A 25,844-nucleotide genomic window follows, 5' to 3' on the forward strand; every position below is an offset into this window, starting at 1 on the left:
GATGAAAGAGGACACAGAATGTCTGGGAAGTGTAGTGAGACTTTTTTTCCAAAATAATTAAAGCAGTTCATTTTGATAGAGACTTACAGATAACACAGAGGTTGATAACATACTCTGGAGCTCCAACGAGAGAATGAGAAACGTGCACCACAAATTTATTGAGCTACTAACAAACACTTGCTATTTTAAAACAATATATTGTTAGAATTGATTAGGAAAAATTAAGGTTTTCCTTAGAAAAAAATATCAGTGAAATAAAATCTGATACACAAGTATTAACCGTATCTAGATTCTGCTTAAGCAGATAGCTTACATCTTTTTCTTTCCACAGGACAAATAATATTTGACCTTAAAGAACATGCTCTTTTCAATTTAACTATAAAGCTATCTGTAAGAGAACTTAATACATTACTTAAGATATAATTCTTCTAATACAATTCAAATTAATGAATTCAGTAATACAGGTCTACAGTCCATTTTTGAAAAGTCTAATTCCACATTAATTTCATTATTCTTAAAAAAATACACATATATGTCTTTTTCCAGAGTATATTGTTTAATAACTGGTTATATCAGAATCTGGCATTTAACAACATGGATAAATAGCAGCAGGAAGTCCTCTCCTGTGCTGCTGAAGTGACATATCCTATATATCTTGCTTTAAGTATTAACCTGTAAGAACTTACTTGGAGTATAATTAGTGCCATGTTACACTCAGGACAGTTTAGTGGCAACCCTGGATTTAGAAGTATTACTAATTAATTTTTATTTTCATCATTGTTGATCTTGCAACGAACTAGTGAAACCTTCTGAAACTATGAACAGACAAAGAATTCTAATCACAGCCTTTATTCTTAAAGATATCCTTCTTTAAATAGGTTATCACTAACAAGTCACAGCTGGAGTTACTGCAAGCACTGAGTGAAGACTGTGGGGCTAATAAAAAGAAATGATTCACGCCTCATTTATGTTCACTTATGTTTTACATTAATAGAAACCAATAATAGGAACCAGTTACCATAAAAGTCATGGACCGTAAATAACACAAATGGCAAATAAGTATCATCTAGTACTTTTCACAGCTGGACAGGAGGATTGCTATATTTGAAAGTAGTTAATGGATTTTTATTGGAACTTTACTTTTTAAAGGCACAGCACCAAGATTTTGAGATCTTTTAAAAGGTCCCAGTAAGAAAATAAGCATAATATTTACACTTCTCGCAGAAATCCTCTTGCTTCTGCTTTCTAAGTTTGGGTGAAAAGATTCATTCATTTAAAAAGAACACAACAAGTCTTTAAAAACAGAATGAAAAGTGTTACCTCCTGTGAGAATAATCAATGCGAGAACAGGTCACTAAACCTAGTAATAGCATTACCTAGTAATACATAATCTGACGAGCAAGTTATAGAATAAGTTTAAAATTTATTATTAAAAAGGAATGCTCTTTATTGCAAGATGTTTGCAGTAAGTGGATATATGGAGGAAAGAAGAAAGGAAAGTACTATTATCAAACAATATTAAGATAAATATGTTTGCTTTTAAATGTAGTCTTTCAGAATATTGCATCTTTTCTTCACTGCAAAATATTGACTCATATGCCACCAGGGTAAGGGCCAAATCAGACACCCAAGCAAGGGTTTTTCTCCATCTTTAATTTCTAAGACCTAATTAGGGGTTAGATGAAAACAAAACAAAACCATCAGCCCATAGTTCAAATGAAACTACTAATGGAAGGAGGGAGGAAAGAGTGCAACTAAGCAAAGATCTCTCAAATAAAGCTGTGTCATCACTAATGAAAGCAGGGTATATATATTAGAATACTGACATAATTCTAAACATTCCCTACACAATTATCCATTTCTCTGATTCATCTCTTTGAAGAAACTTACCTAGCAATAGGCACCCAAGTAATGTATCTTAAATGACAAGACCTCTAAAAAATCCATTTATCTATTTTCATTTTACAAGATTAATTTCAAGATTTGTGGAAACTGCAGTAGAATGGTGCTTAAAAATGTTTTCAAATTGACAAGGCTTGCAAGCATTTCAGGCATCCCACTTCAAAATGGAAATTTTCCTGAGGAGGTCAGGCTAGGAAAGGAAGGGAAGGAGGCAACCAACAGTCTGCACCCTGAAAGCAACTCACACAGCTCTATTTGGAATTTGTAGTGAGTAGCATAAATCTTCTTAATAGCAATTGGTCTGCCAAATAAAGGTTAGCAGATCAGCATTCTTACTACTTTACCATAAAATCAGGAACTCATGATAAAAAATATGATCATCACGAAATTATGCATTCTTCATTGTTCTCCATTCCAGAACACCTAATAGCATGCAAAAAAATCTCCTAAAAATGGTAATGTGCTTTTCGTTATTAATGCTTTTTAATGAATACATGACTAATTTTAGCATTATCAGTGTTTCCATGAAACTGTAATTCTAGTGAACTCAGTAATAAAAATGATAGATCTAACCAATGTATAAGCATCATTAAAACTTTTCTTTTAAATGCACTATCTTATACACACAGAGCTTACCTATAAAATGCTACATATCCATTTCCCTAAGAGAAAACTGGAAGATAGCTTGTTTTTTTTTCTTTTAAACATATACAATTGACATCCTCATAAAAAAATATCCAAACATACAAGCAATAAAAATTTTAGATACCTCAAAGAAAGTAACTAGTGACTCAGAGTGAGCCAGATCGATATTAGAAAAAGAAGCTTGGTGCCAGAAAGTGTTACCACAGAGAACTAGGACACAAGTATATCTAGTAATTAAATTTCTTATTGTCACACCAGACAACTTTCAGGATGGTGTGTTCTGATGGGTTTTCGTTTCCAGCTGTTTCATCAGCTCAAACCAGTGTCCTTTTCTTAGACATACAACCCTAAATTGTCAAAGTGTTGTGCAGGGATTTAGCCGTGTGACTCCCATTAACATCAATAAGAGTCGCGCAGCTAAATCCACGCGCTGTGCTTTGAAAATTTACCCCACAGTGTACATCCCAGGGTGCTGAAAGGATTAAAGTATTATATAGTAAATTCCCTCTTTGAGGTGCAGAAAATAAACAGAACTCTTCTGGTTTGTTCTAAAAGGCTATCTGTGCAAGACTGCTGTGCGTGTGTCTGAACTTAGAAAGGTCTGTAAAATATTCCAAATCCGAACAGAAGCTTGTAAGATACTTTGTACACAGTAAAGCTGTTTTGCAAGAGCACCTTAACAATGGAAAACTCTTGAGTTACTTAATTATCTAAAAGCACGATTCCTGTACCATGCCCACTAAGCAAAATCTTTCCCTCTGTCCTGAGAGACAATGCTCAAGGACTGTCACAGCCCCTTTGGTCCCAGAAGGTAAAGCTATAATGTCATATTTATCTCAGCTCCAAACTCCCTGATCACCCGAACTGCTTAGTGGCTCACACTTTGTCTCGATTCTGAAATGAGTCAACAAGTTCATTCTATGAAGAAGCTCAAGCACTCAAGGTAGGGAGAACATAAGGAGTGAAGGACAAAGGTGGAGAACTGCTCTGAAGTTGCTTCTTACTGTTATAAGCAGTGTGGATCTCTGTGCAGCTCACCTCTACTTCTCCAGAGGTATTCTCACAGGCCTGCAACTTCTTAGAATCACAGAGTCATAAAAGTTGGAAAAGACCTCCAAGATCATTGAGTCCAACCTTTGACTGAACACCACCTTAGCAACTTAACCATAACACTAAGTGCCACATCCACTCATTTCTTGAGCACTTCCAGGGATGGTGACTCCATCACCTCCTTGGGCAGCCCACTCCAATGCCTGACCACCCGTTCAGTGAAAAAATTCTTCCTGATGTCCCACCTGAATCTCCCCTGGTGCTGTTTGAGGCTATGTCCTCTTGTCTTGTTGCTACTTGCCTGAGGAGCATAAAGGTTTCAAAAGTTTTTCTGTTGTGTATATTGGGCACATTCCCAGCAGGTTTTGATTATAAGGTGACAAAAGCTGTTTTGCCAACTTGTGAGACGTTCACTTTGATGCATTATCTCAGAGATGTCCATTACTTTATAGAACAGGGAAAAAAAGCTATCTGCAACACATGCTGACATCAACAGAAATTAAAATTGAGACCATGACAGTTAAGAATGCAAGCTGGGCAACTTGGCTGTGATGGAGAACAAAATGTAGAAATTTTTGTAATTAAAGCTGACACACACAGTGGACAAAAAGAGCAGGAACTATTTTGAACTGAGAGCACCTCTTTTAGTCTTCTTATGAGAAACAACTGCAAACTGAGGAAAAATTTATTACAACTGGTTAATTTGTCCTATTATCTTTTATTTCTCCTATTTTTTAATGATTTAAAATTGGAAATTATGATTTCTAACTCTAATGAATCATAAAATTGATACTCAATTATATGATGTTGTACCTTTGAAATATCAGAAATTACACTTTTTTCCCCAAAGGACAAAAGCAAAACCTAAGGAATCACATTTTCCTGTTTTTAAATATCACCTAGATTTCTTTAAGTCAAATCTCTGTTCAAAGACTTTTTATCCTAAATGGAAGCACTATATATATATAACAAAAAACATCCCAAAAAACAACAAATCCACAAAAGGGATTTTTGGACCTGACGATTTAACTTGAGATAATCTATGATAAAAGATATGAACAAAAGCTGCCTCAGAGACACTGAAAAATGTTACCTGAGGTTTCTGTCTGCCAATAGGTGGCAGAGGCAGTGCTGTGACGAAAGCTGGGGGCTTCTTACAAGTTGGCCAGTCATAGAGCTCATAGGCAAAGGGACTCTTCACTTGCTTCCTTCTGTGGCTCAGTGGCTTTGAATTCCGTAGCAGCAGTTCCATTGGGTCTGGGGATTTTCTGAATGGCGAATTGTAGATGCCTGCAATCTGAGCAGAAGATGGGGTTACCTTTGACTTCAACTTATTTAGATTCTAATACACAATAGGAACAAAAACACACAGTGGCACCTGCAGTGTTTTTAAAAGCAAAACAGTCATTAGTTAAGGAGAAATAGAAGAAAATTTATGGAATACCAAAACTCAATATTCACTTTTTTCTCCAACAAAATGTCCACAATAAATTCCTATAACTATTCAAATGTGTTTAGTTTTAATAGCATAAAACTTGTAAACCCCCAAAATTTAGCACAAGAATTTCTGAATTGTGAATTAAATTGAAAGATTCATTCTTCATTGAATTTGATATTTCATTTTTTTCAGGATACATCATTAATTGAATCACTACTGTGATCTAATATAACAATGACTAATACAAAGCACACATTTCAAATTCTGATCTAGTAATATACATAATTAACAATCTGTGAATATCTGGCAAGTCAAAATTATGTGACAGACTGTTCCCAAATCATTCCTATAAATGTAGGCATTTTATCAGTTGTATATAAACAATTCCCAAACAGACATATGTGAGTTTACTGAATTAATTATGAACTGTTAAACATGAGAATTCCTATTCCATGTTGCACAAAGCCACTAAATCTTCTATAAAAGAGATAACATATGCTTAAAATACACCTGGAAAAAATTAATTTAAAGATACGAGTTGCTTTAAGGATAATTATATTTTCTACAACAGTATACTCAGAGTATTCTTAAGACTTTTAAAGTAGATTTTCTCAGTTAAAATATATTATCCTTTGCTTTTATCCTATTTCTAATTGCTAAGAAATATTGAATAAAAATAGGGAAATCAGTTTCATGATGCAGGAAAAGTTAAGGAAAAGAGTAAATGTTTAAAATCTTGTATTGCTCCTTTGGAATGCTACAGAGGACCCATGAGAAAACTATGTAGGGCGTTAGCCTCCTCATAAAGTATTAATCTCTTGAGGTTGAGAGGATTGAACACTTCCCAATTAGCTCTAATGCATTTTTCATTAATATATCCTACTGGGAAGTTCCAGTTTCTTGTGTCAAAACAGTTAAATACGGCATATATAAAACACAGTGTTTAATGCACTAGAATATTCAGAGATGGTAGCTTATCCAAAATACTGTTGGGCTATTCAAAGTTTTATGGGCTATATTCTTCAACTCTGTGAGTGATCTGGCTCTAATGACGATTTATTTTGGTCCTCTGTTGTATGTTCCCCTCTTAGTGCAAACCCTATAAACTATTATACTAATGGTCTAAATGTATAATGGGAAAGAGGACATGAACAGAGATAAGTGGTAGAAACATAGATGTATGTATGCCAAGCAACCACTGGTTGTTCATTCAGCTCTTCGGGATGCCAGATGAAAATGGCAGGGATCCATGCTTCAAACAGCAGGCAAGCAGAATCACTGGAGTGAATGTGAAATCGCAGGTCCATCTGTGTGATCTGTAAGGTCCAGCTGCATCTTAATCTTTGGTTCTGCAAGTCTGGCTCTTACTCACATAAACATCCCATAAAGTTACAGATTGTCCTAATGCTGTTAGTATTTTTTCAGTGTTCCAGACACAATCAAATTGCAATTTTCTTATCACCCCAGTACTGGGTTTTGCTTGTGAATATTTAGTGATCTGTAAGTGCGACATAAATACAAGTTCCATATGTTGTCTTGACTTTATTGCACTGTCCTACAATTATTGAATGCATTTACACTATATACGTGTTACACAAGTTCTCTCAAATATAAAATGCCACAGTCAATGCAAGCTCCATACAGTATGGCCAGTCTTCGCGAGCGAAGATTTGGGAAAGGTCATTAACCCTTCGAGCCTGCGCAGTGGATTTTTTAGGTGAGACACAGCGTGCGCTGAACTGAGCCCACCCTTTAATCCTGAGGTTCATCTGCCGGGGCCAAGCACGCTTGGACAGTGGCAGTGAGGGTCTCAGGACGTAGGTTTGTTTAGAGTGACCTTCTCTTAGATGGATTGCCTCACAGGGCTGATGAGCTCCATCTGCCCGGGGGGCTGGGAATCGAACCCGGGTTGCAGCGGTGAAAGTGCTGCACCCTAACCACTAGACCACCAGGGGCCCCCCAAAAAAATATGGAACGCTTCACGAATTTGTGTGTCATCCTTGCGCAGGCTCCATACAAATAGAGTATGTATTAGATTCATACAAACTAGATTCCATGCTGAAGTTACACAAACCATCTTTAGCCATGGTCATTATATCCCTTCACTCATTAGTCCCACTATGGCCATTGGATCTGCCTACATTCTGATAATGTCACTGAAAATGTAAACGTTATCCAGAAGAAAAACATCTCGTGCATAACTGAGAATCAGAGTGATCCGTAACAAACCACTATGGCATGGTAACGACTCTCTGGAGTTGGCAGGAGTGGATTTGTTGATCAGTAGCAAATCCTGACCAGGGTTGACTCTGTCCAAAATTTACAGGCCTTTTAAGCTGATGAGCAAATTGGGGAGGAAATCTTTTCATTTTTTTTAACCAAAAAAATACTAGATTATTTCAATCTACATAGCTCAGGTTTAATTTTTGGTTTTGTTTCTCCAAAGTGGAAAAATACAACATCTTAAATAATTTAAATGTTTTTCCTCTGAAGAATTACATGCAATAACTTTAAATTGATGCACTGTCTGGGCCCCAGTAAATGGTGTTGCTTCTTTTAGTCACATTGAGAGCTAGTATGTCTTCATGAGTATAGTGGCTTTCTGAAACTGCATTTTGGAATCTATATTGAGGTACTGTGTATATTCTACTTTGTGTTCCTCTGATTAAATGTTTGGCAGTAATAAAAAGTTATAGTTCATAAAAGGTTCAAACACTGTGAAATGCTACTGAATATCTCAAGATGCACTAATAGGATTGGCTTTTAGCACTTTTAATGAAACCAAAATTAGCTATAATAGATGTCGAAATCCATTGATTCAGTGTCTTTTGACTTATTGCTGAAAAGGTGTCTTAACAAAGAGTCATCTTTTGTTGCTCTTTTTTTACCTACTCTCAGATTAAATACATACAGATAGTATATCAACTATGAAAATGAATTTGGAGTTTCGAGAGGTCAGCTGGAAACTTTCTTGCTTCTTCTACAATTGCAACTGTAAGATATGGGTCAAAATTGATTATGAAGCACATCTTTAAACAATAATTTTTCAGGCAATCGTTGTTAATTATTTTACATTTCAATTTTATATGTTTAAGTATTCAACAAGACAGCAGAGTAATCAGTAGCATTAGTATCTAGGCAGATAAAATTAATACTAATTTACTCTAAATTCCCCAAGGTTTGTGGTAAGGGTAGGCCTAAATATAAAATTCGCAAAGTTTGGTAGGAGAGACAAGAGGAGGAGTTGGATTCTACTTTCCAGTTCATGTTAACCTCTGGAAAAATTGCTTCCACTAAAATATCTCTGCAAATCTTAATCTTAATTTTGGAATTTCTTGCACATGTGCAATGTGGTGATGAATGTCCTATTCACTCCATCCTCTGCAGGGAGCTGGCAGTCTGCAGAAATCTAAGAATCTGGAGGATCAAAGCCTTTGGTACTTAATACATTTGCATATCTTCTTGAGACAAGTGCAATGTATGAAAAGCATTACTTAATTTTTTCCCTACTTTAATACAATATTCTCTCAACTACAAAACCATTGCACTTAATACTGCTTTTTCAATGGTAGAAAAGTATCTGTCTTGAGATATTATCTCCAACTATGATTTCAATATTTTTCCCACCTTTAGTTCATAAGAAAATATGTAACCTTTCAAAATATTATCATAGATTACAAAAAGTACCTCTTGTCTCAGGGAGAATGACATTTTTCTGTACCATGCTCTTCAACACTCAGGACTCTGTCAAAGCCAGCTTTTGGGATTTCATTTCCAGGAATCATTTTCTAAAGTGACAAACACTATGGGGAAATCTGTGCTAACTGTTAAAAAACTTACAAGTGAGTTATTTGCAATACTGTCATGCTAACTTCCACCTCAATAAGACCAAAGAAATCTCAGGAGGGGACTCTGCTAATAGCTTCTTACTGACCTCCTTGCATCAGGCCCTTCTGGTGAATGGTGGCCCAGTGGTGAATATGGCAAATGAGGTGTGAAAGCACAGATATATTTTTTTTTTAAGACTATGCTTCTGACTCGTCAGGGAAAATAAAAAAAAAAAAATAAAAAAAAAAAGAGAGAGAAATGAGTTATACAATAGATATATTTTCCCCTAGAATTCTCTGCCTCAGACCTTCCATCATGGAAACCCAAGCATGACCTGGAATATTAATTGTGTCAGGTCAAGCATACTGGCAAATGTACCATTTGTTACCCAGTCATCCTTAGCATTACATTAATATTTTGAATCATTTTGCATTTCTAACACTCTATCATTTAGTTTCCTCCCAAACATTTTCTTATCTTTATAATCAATGGTCACACATAAAGAAAGAAAAAAATCATAAGAAAACAAATATTATTTTAATGAACATTAGCAAAGAAAATATTTGAGGTTTTTTTATAGTCTGTATTGCTTCCGCCTCTAATTCTGTATTTACTCCATGCTACAGAATATTCACTTTTGTCTTTTCATGTTTATCATTTCAATACAGAGAGAAAGACTTATATGTCTTTCTGTCTAAATTAATTTTATTTTCCAGAATACAAGAAAGAAATTATTATGGAGTTGCCTTGAAAGCTAAACTATAAAGTTAGGCAGCAGCAAAAGAAATAGAAAGAAGGAAGGAAGAAAGGAAAAAAGGTGCAGGTAGAAAGGGAAAGACAAGGATGTGTTGTTTACTCCGGACAGTTCCTCAGAAAAGATAGGTGACCCCAAATGGTATGATAAAACGTGAACAGTTTAGATTCTGCAATTTTATTTCTGACTTAGTTATTTCTTATTCTTCTTTCTTACACCTGGACTGAGCTTTCAAAGTCTACATAAAAAATCACAAACAAAATATGTTCTAAGATACAGCATAGGTACTATGCTGCAAATAATTACACACATGTAAAATTAAAAATTGATGAAGTTGAGCTGAAGATAAATTGTAAGCATTAAGTCAATAGAAAGTGTATTCTCATACGTTTAAATATTTTACTGTAATTTAACTAAACAATAATAAAGATATGCTCTATTTTAATTACTTTTTCATATCAACTCTGAAAGAAGGAAATAACCAAAATATATCACGAGTACAAATGTCTCATGTAACAGTCATTTACTCTCGAAAAAAACCAGCTTTGAGGTAGGAAGCCTTTGAAAGTGATTGTCACAGTAAGAACCTAAATAAAGTCCCAGTTTCTCACTCTGGTCTTTTAATGAGGAGTTAAATGAGAAGGAAAAGACTTCAACAAAGTAGGGACTAGACTTGAAAATTCTTTTTTGCTCCATTGTAATTTGTAAAAAAAGAATACCTAAGCAAGCCGAGAGGAGAGGTAAGAGATCTTTAAAAGCCATAAAAGTAAAAGCATGAAGGAGAGCTGTGAATGAAATATTTGCTAGAGATGGGATTGCTGAATCAACACTGACCAGTGCACTTCATCATAATTATCAGGACATACTACTGCCAGGGGATTTATAAAAATCCCACTCAGCAAATAATTGCCCTGCTGTTAGGAGATAGTCGGAGTGTTAACACACTGTCACAGTCCAGCGTTTAGTAAGATATTCAACATTCAATTACTCTTGCTGAGAACTAAAAGGAAACATGATCATTTCTCAGCTACTGCAGTTATGCTTCCACATGAATTCCAGTGAACAATCTTGTTAATCCCCAGATATAGTTTCTCTAGGAGGTAAAAGAAATACCTTAAAACATTAATGATTCACAAGGAAATAAGTGTTTATATAATGCTGCAATCACATCTATAAAAGAAAAGGAATTTTAAACTTCTAAATAGCTTGGTTTTTACGGGTTGTCAGAATATCCCAAATTTAGTGAAAATAAAAGGGTAATATTTAATATGAGATTTACTGGGAAAAGAGCATCTATAAAAAAATCTGTAAATACTGTTATAGCAACAAGTAAAATAAAACTATGTCCTTGAACTGAATTTTGAAACATCAAAATATTTAAGCCACATTAGAATGTATTCTACTAGGAACAATCCACAATATTTTAGCTAATGTGAACACATTTCTTTATTACCAATGAAGAAATACTTTGTAAAGTTTATTTAGACATTGGAAAAATACCATAGTGATATTTGACATCCCAATTTGAGATAAAACTTCCTTACCTGACAATAGGAAAAATGTCACCCAGCTTCAAAAATGTAGGTTCAATTCTCACTGAGCTAATGCTACTCCTTTGGCCTGATCCTGTAATCCTTAAAAAAATATATTCTCTGGAATTTCATCTAAATAAGAACTAGAGGAGCTAGCCTGCTATTGCACCTAAAGTATTTTACCTTTCTTTGAGACACTGCTTTAATGGAGGGACTGAAGAATTTATAAATGAGTGATGAGTAGCGTATATTCTTTCAAGTGGGATTAATTACCTGTCTTCTGCTTAATATATATTCTGTTTAAACAGAGTAATAGAAGCATTAATTATTGTTATTCTGCCTTCAGACTGTAAAGCTTGGTTCAGTCCTTTTCATCTGTGAAATGTTTGCTTGATATCAAAATAATAGTGCAATCACATTTTAAATGCACTTTTATAAGTAAACCAGGCTGCAACTTTATGGCCTATACAATGAGGTGTTAGGAAAACATTCCAGTCCAGTATCCTGGCCACAGACCATAAAACCAACCTCTAAACCTGCACAGGCACTAAGTTCAATTGCAGGAAACAGAACCGTAATTGAGTCTCTGAATAGGTACCAATTGCTTGGGTATTTAGGCAACAAGACAAAAGAGAAACATAATCATAGTTTAATGCATGAATCATTGTGGCACAATATCCAAAACACATCAGCCCAGCAAATGCAGAGGCATCCCAAAATTGTGTCCACCTTGCATTGATTCTCTCTCTGACAGAGGCTTACTCTGTCAAATCTAATTCTTATGCAGGCTTTTGATGACTTGACTAGATCAGGGATAATAACTTGAATGAGTGAGTGAAGGCATGGGAAACAATACTCTTATGATGAAGACAAAAAAAGAAACAGTGCATTCAAGGTTCTCTTACTGTCTCCTCATTTGACTTCTGATTTCAAAAAAACTAGAAAAATAAAATTTAACTTGCTTAATGGCTTTATTTTAAAAATAGGAATGGGAAATTCCATTACCGCTATAATTTTTTCTTTAAGAAGTGCTGGGGTGAGTATGGGATAATATATAAATTATAGGAATCTCTGAAAAACCAACCTGTTTCTATAACCACCTGGTATAAATGGGAATTAAAGAGCTTAACCTAAAGAATAATCTTTGAAGGTAATTTTACTCTTCCGCATGTCAATAACTGCATATGAAAACACAAAGTATTTCCTTCCTTCATAGGACTATTTTGAGGCTAAAATTATTTATTTGAGAAGTTTTCAGAGCCTTAAAACACTTAAATATGTGATATTATTTATATATTTAAAATTCCATTCACTGCCATTGTCATAATGGAAAAGATTAGCCTTGTACAAAAAAAAAAATCTACTTGAGATGCACTCCTTTTCTCACTGAATTGAGAAAAATCTTTATAATTATTCCATTTAATATCTTTGAACTTGTAACAACAGAAGTTACCTGCAACAATATATCAGAAGACAGGAGAAGCTCTTCATAACAGAGATGGAAATCATATGGAAATTTCCTTTGTCAACAAAATAACTGCTAAATAGAGAATTCATTCACTCCTCAAAAATACATATGTGCAACTAAACAACACAACATTTCATTATGCTTTATGTCTGTTTCATTGTGCTTACATGTGAATATTCACTCACAGACATATATTCTGACATTTATTAAACAACTTGTTCTAGTAAACCTATAGGATTAGGCAATGACTAAAAACTCAACATGAGGCAGTATGTTTAACAAAACAGCCTGCAATGAGACCAATAAACTATGAGGTGAAGGTTTAATGAATGGTCATCATACTGTATTATGGGAAAGAATAATGAGAGAACAGAACCGTGTTAAATTAGTAAAGGTAGTCAGAAATTAGTAGAAAAGAGTGACATAAAAAAGAAAAAAAACCCACAGAGATGAAGATTTTACTAAAAGATTGTTGAAATAGAAAAACTGAAAGCAAAGCAAACAATGGATAGAGGGAGATATAGTGTTCATCATGTCCCTTGCAGGACAGACACAACTCCCAAATTAACGGTATATATTATATACTAAACAAAAGCACTGAATATTGAATAAACTGTGCAAGTTAATGAAAGAACTTTACCATTATACTGTTCAGCAGCCTAAGAGCTGAAAAACAAAAGAATTGGTGTGTACATCACTCATCTTGAAGTCTCATTAAAGCTAGGATACCATCAGTGCCACTTCTTAATCAACAGGAAGGTTTGCTGTTGAGACATGTATGGTATTTTATCTTCATGACTTCGCCCATGCCATTCCTAACCTCCCTCTTCTTATGCACTTATCTCTTACTTAGCATGCATTTCTCCTGATACAATAGTTTCAAAAATTACCTGAGCAGGACCAACCATGCCTCACATCAAACTTGTATAAATACCAGGTGGACTACTATGCATCAATCAAATTTATACCAGTAACAATTTCAAGAATGTCAGTGGAGTTCCACTGTCTGTGAATGCGGCTCTGTGAACTATTTAGCTGCTATTGTACCGCATTGTCATTTCCTTGCGATACAGATTCTTTCTTAAATATTTTTATCATATCACACACAAAGCCAGCATTCAATATACAACTCACTTTTACCAGCTTTCTGACCCTGCAGCAATCTAACCCTTTCGCCACCCCAATTGACAGTGATACACAAAATGTGGTCATGTTTTCCTAAGATCTCAGCATGTACACTTTTTGATAGATCACACAGCTTGTCCTTTAAACTCTGCCATTAATCCTACCCACAGGAATTGAGCAAGAAGTTTGTTGCCTAGAAAAAATCCACACAAATAGGGATTATGCAATTCAGATGCTGAAAAAGACAGTTTAAGTGCAGGGATCTCCTACCTAGTGGATTTTAAATTACTAATGCTAGATGCAGAGATGCTCAATGTTATAATACATGGTAGATACAGAGATGCCACTATGCTATAATAACATGCTTAGTGTGAGTGACATGGCTAGTAACAAGCTATTTAGAAGAAGCTCTGAGAAATATTGCCATGTCCACATGAATATGCCTTTAAAACTGAGCTTGCAAAGGATCAATCAAAAAACAGCACTCAAACTTTATGTTCTATTGTGTGTTAAGCTCTTTCTAATGACAGATGAATTTTCAGTGTAAACTCTCATTTCTTTGCACAGTTAACCAGTTATCAAACAAACTGAAATGCTTCTATAACAAGCAGCTTTTAGGAAAAATAGAGTTTGCAATACCGTCACAGATAGAGCTTAAAAGTTCATTCACTCCCTATCTTTAAAAAATAGGAAGTGAATATCTTGTTTTCTGTGAAGTGTGACAAAGGGAGAAATTATTGATTTCTGTTGGAAACACTTTCACTTACCACTTGTGCTATGCTGAGATTTAAGAGAACAGTGAATGGGAAGGAAGTTCTGTACACTGACACCGGGAAGAAATACATCTGAATTGCTGCATAGCCATCGATTTCTCATGGGAGGTAGGTTATGGTGTCAGCAGATAGCACTTCCCCATCCTCCTCCCATTGCTTCCTTACCTATACAGCAACCTTCTTCTGGGCATGAAGATCACCACGCTTATCATCTTAGTTTTGGGTTTTACTGTATTTGTCCTCTCTAGGGAGGTAACCACCATTTCTTAGAGATAAAGAAAGGAAAATGAGCAAAACTGGAAATCTATGGAAGTTATAAACTTTGTCACTAAATTATATTGGCAGATGGTGCACCAGATAGATTCCAGAGGTATATTTTGGCTTCCAGCACTTGTCCTCTTTTTTTTTACATCACCATGAAACTGTGTTGAGCAGCAGAATTACAGGTCTGAGTGTCCCCAGGATGAGTAATCCCAAAGGGCAAGGGCTGGACTCAGATTCTAAGAAAACTAGAGATTTTTGATTGTGTGTGTAAATCACTTAAAGGTCATTTTTGGAATTTAGACCTGGCAGAACTAATCTTCTAGACATAAACATTTTTCTTTGTTCAGGTACCATGTCTTTCAGAATCACAAACAGCTCAGCTACTGGCTTCTTTTCTAAGTTTATCTTACTTTGTCCTTCTTTTTGACAGAAACATTAAGCAACATGAACTGAGATCCCTTCCAAGTGAACTGAGATTGTGTGTATAGTGCCCCATGAGGCACAAGATTTGAATGATTTTCCTATAGTGAATACCTGTGAATAGACTGACACATCTGGCTTCTGATGTGGACGTGAATACACGAAGAAAGCTTGCTGACCAAACATACCTGTCACAGGTACTGTAAGAAGGATCTGAGGGAAATTGTAAAAACTTTGGAATTAATATTTTATAAAAACAGAACACTGCAGTATGAAGTGCTTCCCATACTAATGCTATTTAAATGTAACTGCAAGCCTGCCAGAGAACTAGGAAATCTCACTCTCTCCTCTTTAATTTAAATGGGATTTTTTGTTGTACAAGCTTTGGGAAGTACTCAGAAACATCTGACTTCTTGACAGAGAAGTGATGAGTGGATATTAAACACCCATGGAGAGGTGGGGTTGTTCATTGATTGGGGCACCTAGATAAAAAAAAAATTAACTATTTTAGTTCATCTTCAGGAAGTATTAGTACTTATAATGAATGATAATTTCATCCCTTGAATGTTTTAGAGACAGAATGATAAAATTACAACAGTAAAGAGGGAGGAAATAAAATGTAAAAGGTAAGAGCTAATTCATTCTTCATGCTAGCTCAGTCCTTGGCCTTTCCTGAACAGACTCTGCCAATAGTAACAAATTATGTATAATCATTCTGTGATGTGGACTGTTCACTTGGGACTAAGCTCAAATGACCAAACTTGCTACCTTGTCTCTTAAACTGTGGATCTGAAGATCAAAGGCCAGGGCTTTATCCACTGAGTCCTCACCTTTATAAGAATAAAACTGCCAGTTGTCCAGAGACAGAGTGGATGTCAGACAGTGTCATTTTGGACCAATTGTTTTTCAAGTTCTTACAGGACAGCACATTAGGTTAGAAGCATATTAATCAGTTGTGTCTTCTGAATATTCATTAGCCTGCTCCAGGACGGATTTTGTGGCCTTTTTTCTTTCTCACTTAAAACATTTAAACCTGATCTAAGTGCAGTAACTTCAACAGAATTAACTCCTGATTTCCAGTAATGTGAAAAGGGGACAAGGGCTACCAGTGTAATGTCTATGAATTGCCACCTCTGATTACAGGAAAAATTTAATAAAAGAATACCTTAGTATTGAATAGAATTTGAATTTAAAATATTTTACTCTAGGCACCAACAAATGTGAAATAAGTACAGATACAACTGATACAAGTGATATTTTGAGTTTTAAAATAACTACAGAAAATCAAAATTAAATTAATTCATCTTAGAAACAAAAGATGAAAAAGTGGGACATGTTTTTGCTTCCTTTATACTCAAAAGCCCTAATTCAGGGCTACAAGTCCTTCAACTACTGTTTGCTGGAAAATAAGACAATATTCTTGGCAGTAACTACATTGCCTCATTCCTAGGCACATGCTATTGGCCACTGTCAAAGATAGGATGCTGGGTCAGGGGAGTCAGAAATCTGACTCAGTCAGGTCTTCTAATTAATCAGGGTCCAACAGAAAGAAGAGGCTATACAAAAATCAAGAGTAGGCATACATACACAACAGGCATGATTAATTTTTCTAAGGTCTCAATAGGTAAAAAATTCTGATAGAACAGAAGCTCCCAGAAAACAGAGGACCACTATTAGCTCATCTACTCTCGGCATAATTTATCACAGAGCAGAAGTTCCAGGTTTAGAAATGAGGCCATGATTCAGTCCAACAGCCTCAGCAATGATAAGCTTAAAGTGATGCATGTATAACATCTCATTATCAACAATGTAAAAATATGTTTTGTAATTGTGAGACAAAGCTCTCAAGCTTTTGCAGATCAAAAGAACTTTGGCTTCCTGGACTAACTGTGCATTCACTTTCTCTGACAAAAGGTAATTGTGGTTTATCTGTTTATAAACAGTAGAAAATTGGAGAAAAGAGAATTAAAATTCTCTTTTACCTCACCCAGTACTGTTTGCTACACAGGAAACAACCATAAAGGAAAAAGATCTGTTCCTCTGCTGATTCTCCAATCCTTTTCTCAGTGACAGGAGAAACTGTAATAGCAAAAGGCTTTTTCAGCTGGGGCATTTTGAAGACTTTCCATAAGACTGTTCTCCTGATCTCAGTACCTTATGAAACATGCACGATATTTCTCCCTCCACCATTTCTGCTCTCTATTTTGGTTACCATTGGCTTCTGCTCCCCATCACACCGTGGACTTGCAGATGCTCTGCCTGGGTAGCAGCAGTAGGTCTAGCAGAGCTGACACACTCGCTCCCACTCACAGAATCACCTCAGCATTGCTGTTTGCTCTGTCAGCACATACTTAAAACAATAAAGGTCTGCATTCTTGCTCGATACTGGATCTTTGGATTTAGGTTGTTATATGCCTAATTCTAATCATTATTGTAAGACAAAGAGCAACTGCAAAAGTTCTTGAAAAGCTGGAAATACCAATGACCTCAGGAATCATGCAACCACATATTTCAACAAAAGTGGGCTCTTCGTACCCATTTCTACAAAGTGACACCAATGTGTTCAGAGCCTCTGTCTGTCGTTGACTTCAAAGGTCATTTGTCAGCACTTTGCAGAGATGGTCCTTACTACAAATGTCAGCTTGGAAAATATGACAAAGAGCAGAAGTAAGAAACTATTCAATTATAGTGAATGTTGTTCATATAGAAAGGGGAACTACAGGGACATAGAAGGATAATCTGCATAGGTAAACATGTTTATAATGAAAACCACATTTAATAAGTAGTTCACCTACTAATTACCTCTTGAAAAAAAAAAGGATTGTTACTACTGAGTGGAAATAGCATACTGTGATTCTGGACTAATAAGAAAAATTTAATTATTATAAATTTCATGTCTCAATAAGAAATCACAATGCAGTTCATGATAAAACAGATAAAAACAACTTAAAATAGCGTTATCAATAAGAAATTATAAGAAATATTCTTAACAAAGGCAAAGAATTGTTAAATATGTACTGTAATTTTTATCATGTTCATCATGATGTCAAAATTTATCAGACTGCTAGGGTAAAAAGCAGATAAGGAAAAAATTGCATTATATAACAATTTTAAAATCTGAAATATAGAGATCTTATTTCAAAATGGAATTTAGTTTGGAAGCCCAACAGATTTATTTCTTGCTGTGTTTTACACTGGAATCTCTTGCAGTAAGCAAACATAAAGTGGAGCAGAGAACATAATTTATCGTGTGGTAAGAATGTTTTTTGTTTGTTTGTTTTTAAAATTAAAGGAATCATGCAGGAAAAGCTTCCTTTAAACACAAGAAACTCATGCTATTTGACTAGTTATTGATACTATTGGCATATAGCATGTTGACTAAAAGCTTAATATTTAATAACCCTGAAGTTCTAGAGCTCATGCTCTATTTCTCCAGACATTATTTGGTTGGTATTGGTGGGATACATAATATTGTACTTTCAGAGAAAGACAGTCAATAATTACATTATTTAATATGAATTTAGACTTCTAAGGTACTAACTAACTGCTTAGTTCTTCAGTGGACTGTAATATTTGTGTAAATGCAATGTATTTCTACAAGCAGCAATAGGAAATAGTCATATTTGTGTGAGTTTACATGGCAAAATACACTCAATCAACTGTTTCCAGAATATATAGGAAAACTGTAGAGTATGGTATAATAGCATATATTTTTAATCATCCAGTGATTTCCTTGAATGTCAGTTCCCTAGCAGTGGTACTCAAGACACACAACTTCCCCCCAGAAAGGTGTGTAACTGCAGACAAAACAATTTAATTGTATGTATGTCTATATAATATTTTGTATGCAGATCAAACTCTTTGTTCCTGAGTTTAAAGCATACACACATTTATTCTTCTCATATTTTTAGCTGACCAGGAGCTGTGTAACTGCATTAATTCTTGAGCTAATATACTGTGGCTCTCAACAGGGCTAATTAGTTTGGGTTCAGCCCCATGTTATAGCTCCAGATTGGCTTGGAAAGGAATCAAAGCAAGCTGTCTATATAAGACTATGTACATATACCTGGTACCAGTAACGACAAATAATGCATTCTAATTCAGAGTTTGATATCCATTTCTTCATCTCTGCTTTTCTTTAGAGAGGTAACAGTTTATGAAAGAAATAAATCCTTTAATAGCAAGTTCATTCATGAAAAAGACAAAATGTTGACTTCATCCTAGCCCATGCTATTATGTACACAGTAGACATCCCTGTACGTTCATGATACTATATTCTTCAGTTTTACTTTTTGAAGTGTAAAACAATGTTAGTAATTAGGAATGAGCACACCTTGTAGTGTGCTACATATATGTAGCTACCTATATATGTAGGTATATAATTTATATATATTATATATAAACATTTCTGAGATGGGTTTGTGGGCTTCAACTTGTAGGGAGTAGAGAATGAAGTTTGACATGCCTTTCTTTACAAAAATTGAGGAGCAGCAACTCCTTAAATATTTTCTTTCAGTACGTAAACACCCTGTTCTCCCTTTTTGCCTGTACTAAACTAAAAAGATTCCAAACTATAGAATATATTTGAAACAATTATTGCAAATACAGATTTTGCAATGTTGTCCCTATAACCTGCCTGAACATCTGTAGCCTTGATGCACAAGGTGGCTCAGCTCCATCATTGTATGGCAGGAAGGGGAAGAGAAGCAAGCTCTACCAGGTCTCTGTAACTTAACTGGGCTTTAGTTGATACATGACTCGTCCAGCTTATCAACTTACTTTAATCACTCAAAAGTGTTAACTTTTGCTGACTGTTTCTACTGAGATATGAATTGGTCCTAATCCAATTAACTATCCTTTGAAGACAACAAGACACAGCTGTAGTCAGATCAGAAGACCAGGCATATAGAGAGTAAAATGTCAAACAGAGAATCAAACCAGTAAATTCTGCACTGAAATAATTTGTCCTGTATCTTTGCAAGATATTAAATTCTACAACTACGTGCAAGTATGGAATATAGATTTGATTGCAGTAAGTAGTTAACTTCAAATATATTTGCTGTTGTTCAGGTCGTCTGTAAGTTTTGCATAGATTTACACTCATTTATGTTTTGAAATATTTCCCTGCAAAAGAAGATGGTTCTCGGACCACAGTTCCATCATAAAGAAAAAATCCTGTAGGCTGTCCCAGTATTAACAAACCATCTCAGCAAGCAAAACCAAGCATATTTTTGTTCTGCAAGACACTGCTAACTAAATTATAATTCTATAAAATTAGAAATCTAAATTAATCAGAACATAATAGTTACTGCTGCCCTCTACCAGCAGTCTTCCGGTGGATGGCTGAAATAAGGCACTACTTGCCTTTCCTTAAAAATATGTTACAGATTGCTAAGCCAGTATAATCAGATATTAGGCAAACTAAGTTTAATAAGATCTTGGACCACAGGTCACTCAATGTCTCTAACCTGACAATTTTTGTGCTCCAGGTAAGCATAGTAATGTTTATGCATTTATTTACATTAATTGTTCTGTTCAAAACAAAAAGTCCTGATTTTCTACAGTTTAAACCAATATAAAAGTACTGTGCAGATTATTCTTAATATCCTAGATCTACACCTGGAAAAATCCATTATAGTGATCTAATTTCAGTTATTAACTAGCTCCTCTGTCTAAAAGGCACTCAGAAAACATTTTATACTATTTTTTACTAATACTATACTATGCTTTTTTTTTTCCAAAATAAAATTACAAATATCCCAAACAGAGGGGAAGATTAAATATCTTGTCACTAGCTGTCATGGCATTTTTCTGCATTTTTTAGGATTAAAAGTTCTTAGACACAGATTATAATTACCCATGAAAAGCAAGCATTTAGTTCATACTAACATTTCACTTTAATTCCATATTCATACAAAGAACAACAAGTCACCAAACATTTATGGAGACAAAATCTTTTGGGTTTGGTTTTTTTTTAAAGTTCACAAAAAGTGACTAAAAAAAAGGCAAACCCACAAGCTTTACCAATCACATCAGTTTTTCATATAATATATCTACTGCCATATTCACCTGTCTGTAAAGCAGCTTACATAAAAAAGCTTAGAAAAACATACCAGTTTTATCGATACAAAACGAATTAATCAGCAAATATTTAAAATTTATGAGGCATTTCTCAATGAAAACAATCATGCTAAATAAGCTGTTTCAGGCAGTTCTAGGAAAAGCTTTAGCTGAAAACCTGCATTTACAATCTATCCTAAAAACAAGAAGAACACAGCACCAACCCAAGCATTAAGTCAATTAAAAAAGGGGAAAAAAATGAAATCCCTTCTCAGCTTAATAACTTGTTAGTTCTTGACAAGTGCAACAACACAACAATAAGCCAGTCAAAATGAGTTTTTAAAGCGAGGTTATGCCCTTCATGTTGTGTTATCACAGTGGCAGATCAAACTGCTGACTTGGACTCTTTCTGCCAGCAGTGCTGATGCTGCCTCTATGAGGCTACTGTCACGGAATAGTCATGGTACCTGCTCTTGCCTATAGAAAGGCACTAAATTGAACTCGAAGTAGTGTCTTTGTGATATCTTTTCAACAAGTCATGTCCCATTCAGCCTGCTAGTTTATCTCTGTCAGGCTGGGGGCCCAAGTGGTTTGCATGAGCTGTCAGGGACAGGTATACCAACCTGCTCAGTGCTAAGGAGGTAATGCATCTTTCGGGCTTGGTATTTCTTTTCCTTTTCTTTCTTTTCTAGGTCTTTCATTTTCTCTTCATTTTCCTTCATTTCTACGTACTCTTGAAGTTCACTCCTGTAACAAAATAAGTCTGCTATTATATTACAACAATAAAAGATGTGCTAATGTTCTATTTTACTTTAACCCTTTCATAGCTAAACAGCTATTATGTATTAGCAGTATACTGACACCACTGGAATGCAAACTTACAGTTCATTCAATTCCACAGCAGCAAGATCTACACAAATATAACTATGAAGAAATAGGATTAAAGTGACCAAAAGTATGAACAGTATATGTGTTCATATCGCTTATTCTTTTGAAGCATATGTCAACCTATGTATTTTTACAGCCTGATAAAATACTATTCATATATGTCCTTTTATTTGTCTTTGAGTGTCATTTTAGTTTTATTATCTCTAAGCAGGAGCTATTATAATGTAGTGATTTTCCTGAAAATGGTTTTAAAATAAAAGCTGTTCACTTATGTCTCAGCTAGTGCCTTGCAGCCCCTCCTGATCTGCAGAAAGGGGAGATCTTTTGGAATGAGAGAGGACAGTAGACATGGGATGAAAGATCCCATTCAATCCTAGATCCTTGAGCCTTTTGTCAGGTTGAGAATGTAGGCATAGAGAAAAACTGGATGTAAACCTTTTATGCATACATTGTCCTTAAGAGGAGTTTCCATGGCATTAGACTTCATGCATAGGTCATTCCTGCTCTGGTTTGATAGGAATCATACAGGCCACCACAAGAAACAGGAATGTAACTGCCTCATGAACCACTGCCTGTGTAGAAAATTCTTTCATCATACAAGAAATAAGGAACTATACCTAATACCAGGTTTCAAAGAATGGAGAAAACTCATGATTTTAACTGAATATTTAGAGTAAAACTTTAACAGAAAATGGGCAGAGTTTTCCTCCTCCAAGGCTTTTTTGTTTTCATAGAGCCAGGCTTGCCATAAATTATGCAAACAGTAGAGTGAATTAATGTTCTATAAGGAATGAAATTCCATGATATTGTGCACGTTTATGGAATTTTTTTGACCCAGTTAAAAAAGGTTAGTTTGATTAACATTTGTTATTTTTGTTATTACAAAATGGCTAGTTCAAATTAACCTGTGTGCCAAAGACACCAAGCATATTCAGTCAAGCATTTAGATTGCTTAAATGTTAATTAAGTGAGTAAATTCTAGTCTTTATTTTTTTAAGCATGTGTGTTTATGATAAAATAAAATAAAAATATTATTCACATAACTAGATAATTCAAATATTCCTGCAAAACAGACCATTTAGAGAGGTCCACATTTATAGCCTCAGTTGTTTCAATGAGTACCAAATAAGACACTGTGAGGACATGGGTCAAATCATGTCAAAATATGCACATGGATAAGTTTGCTGATATGAATAATCCCATGGGAAAGCCATACTGCTCGTGAAAGTGTTTTTAAGATTGTGGCTCCGACTTACTCTTGATATTTTAGTTATCATTAAATTAGTTCATCAAAATATATGAAAGAATAATAATTGCTTTATAAATATGAAAACTAAGAATTCACATTCTTAAGTACAAGTTGCAGTGTAGAATTTTTATTTGTTTCATGCTATCTTTGTAGTTTTTATCAATTAAAACAACTAAAATATTAAGTAATTAAACACATTTTATTTCCACTGTAAAAGAAAAATAGAATGAGAAGGAAATAAAGATTGGAAAAAATGTACAGGTATGTTTCAATCTCTGAAAATATTTTTTGTTGCAGTTTACTGTTAAAGGCTGCTAATACAATATTTCATACAAGGTTACTTATGAAGCACACTGACGTTTAAAAATCACCATGCTATGCTTTTGCAGCAGTGTAATTTTTTTCCAACATAAGATTAAATTGCAAAATAAATGAATTACTTAGAGTGGCATGGCCCCCATTTTGCCACCCTTCTCTTGAAAATTGCTTATTAATATGAAAAAAGAAGTTGGAAAATAGCCTGTTTTACTTTATGCATAGCATTCCGGGGCCTCAAAGCCTGCAGAGCTGGACTAGCTGCACATTTTAGATTGTGTTGGCAAGCGGGGACGATGACCTTTCTGACCTGCATCTCAAGGCTATTATTAATCGCTAAGTAACCTGGTAAAGCCAAACAAATTTGTTTCCATTGAAAGGATCTCTATCTGTGTCTGAGAATTTGTGCTGTACCAAACAAACCTCATTAACTGTGTCCATTTTTGACAAAGAACTAGGAGTTGGAGAGATTGGCGACCTTTCTTTGTCCTTAAGGTACAGATTTCAGAGTCACTGCATGTAGGTACATAAGCATTTTTACTTGGAAACTCTTTGTTCTATATCCATCAATCATAAACAAATGAATAAATCGACAATGCATATAGTATCAACTTTGTTCTTTTATTTTATGCCACTTTACCTTCAATATCAGAATGTATGATCCATGGTTTATGTATTTAATACTATTTCTTCTTGATTACAGAGCCCTCTATTCAGCTTTACTACATCTATCTATAATGGATGAAATGACTATCAACATATCACTACAGTCTATTCATGTTCTTATGTACTCAGGTACTTCTTCCCAACAGTGTATATGGAAGTGCTTTTATTTAGAACAGAACTGGTGATAAAAACCCACAAATAATGTCAAAAATATAGTTTTGTATTACAGAAATAATGATAATGGGATGCAAAATGTTTCCCATTGTCATCAATCTGAATTTACCAGATTGCTTTGAATGATTAATAATCTTTACTTGATGAAATTAGATGAAGTCTAAAATACTTGTAGAAGCTCAATGTAATTCATGATCTCTTTAGAAAGTGCTATCATCCAAATCATCATGATCATTCCTGATTATCACACATCCTCACTAATATTTATACCATAATCCATGTAAAAGTTTGATATTTTTTTTAAGCATTTACAAATAATTTTCAACATACTTTTGCAGCCTACACATTTTGTCAGTTGTGCTAAAATATCTCTATCAGGCATTATACTGCCCTGTACATTTGTACCAAACATGCAGACAATTCTGTCTCAGGGACAATAGCTCCCAAGATGATTCTATCCTGAGACACAGTACAAAATTAGGGGTATGTAGCAGTCCAAACATTGCTTGGGCAAAGCACTGATGTTTTAGCATAAATATAGATTTATTTTAAAGCTATTTGAACCTGGAGCTTTCATCTCTTTTACCATACTTTCAAGAATTTGAAAGGGAGCAACAAAAGAATCTAAAAGCAGTTGGACATGAATATACTATTTCACATATTAGCAGATTAATTCTAACATGTTATGCACACATGTTATGCAGGGGTTTCACTGTTCCCATACAGAAGTGGTGCTAAAGACATAAACTTAATCTTCCAAATGGAGTTAGAGTTCCAGATAGCTTACATGGAAATGTGCTCATTGAGAAGTTTCATGCTTGTGACCTGCTACATGTATGCCTTCCCAGAGAAAATAAATCCAAATTCCATTAAAGTAAATGGAAAATTGGTTGAAATTAAATGATTTGTGGATTAAATTTGTACACTTGCTGACAGCCTTCTCTTTGTTCATAGGTATTGTGGGTTCACTGAGCAATCTTTTCTTGGGCTATATGGGTATCATCTATATGACATCATGAATATTAGCTATGATGCATGATACTTGGTGGATTCTGGATCAATTTGCTTCAGGATAAACTTTTCCTGGTTCATTGTGAAGTGGGATAGTTGAATACAGGCAAATTGTTTGGCCTGTGTTTTTAAAGCTCAAAACAATTTCTGGGGGAGAAAAAGAGTTCTGTAAATGCAAAACATGTTTTAGGTTAATTAATAATCTTGTTCTATTTTTATAAATGATCTGTCTGTTGCAAGGCTCATAGCTGGAATAGTACTGCTCATTAAACTGTTATAACT

At 34.8% G+C, this 25,844-nt stretch overlaps 1 protein-coding gene across 2 annotated transcripts in view; it reads right to left on the reverse strand.

Annotated features, from left to right (window-relative positions):
* Positions 1-25,844, reverse strand: part of SPATA17 (spermatogenesis associated 17) — a 91,372-nt gene that overhangs the window by 31,450 nt on the left and 34,078 nt on the right. For both annotated transcript variants that reach the window (XM_017812793.1, XM_017812792.1), the window contains 2 exons: positions 21,883-22,006; positions 4,691-4,894 (listed from right to left, as the gene is read on the reverse strand). In XM_017812793.1, the coding sequence (XP_017668282.1) occupies positions 4,691-4,894; positions 21,883-22,006 (328 nt within the window). The remainder of the gene's footprint in view (positions 1-4,690; positions 4,895-21,882; positions 22,007-25,844) is intronic.

The sequence above is a fragment of the Lepidothrix coronata genome, unplaced genomic scaffold (genome assembly GCF_001604755.1).
Source record: "Lepidothrix coronata isolate B3197 unplaced genomic scaffold, Lepidothrix_coronata-1.0 Scaffold38, whole genome shotgun sequence".
NCBI lineage: Eukaryota > Metazoa > Chordata > Aves > Passeriformes > Pipridae > Lepidothrix > Lepidothrix coronata.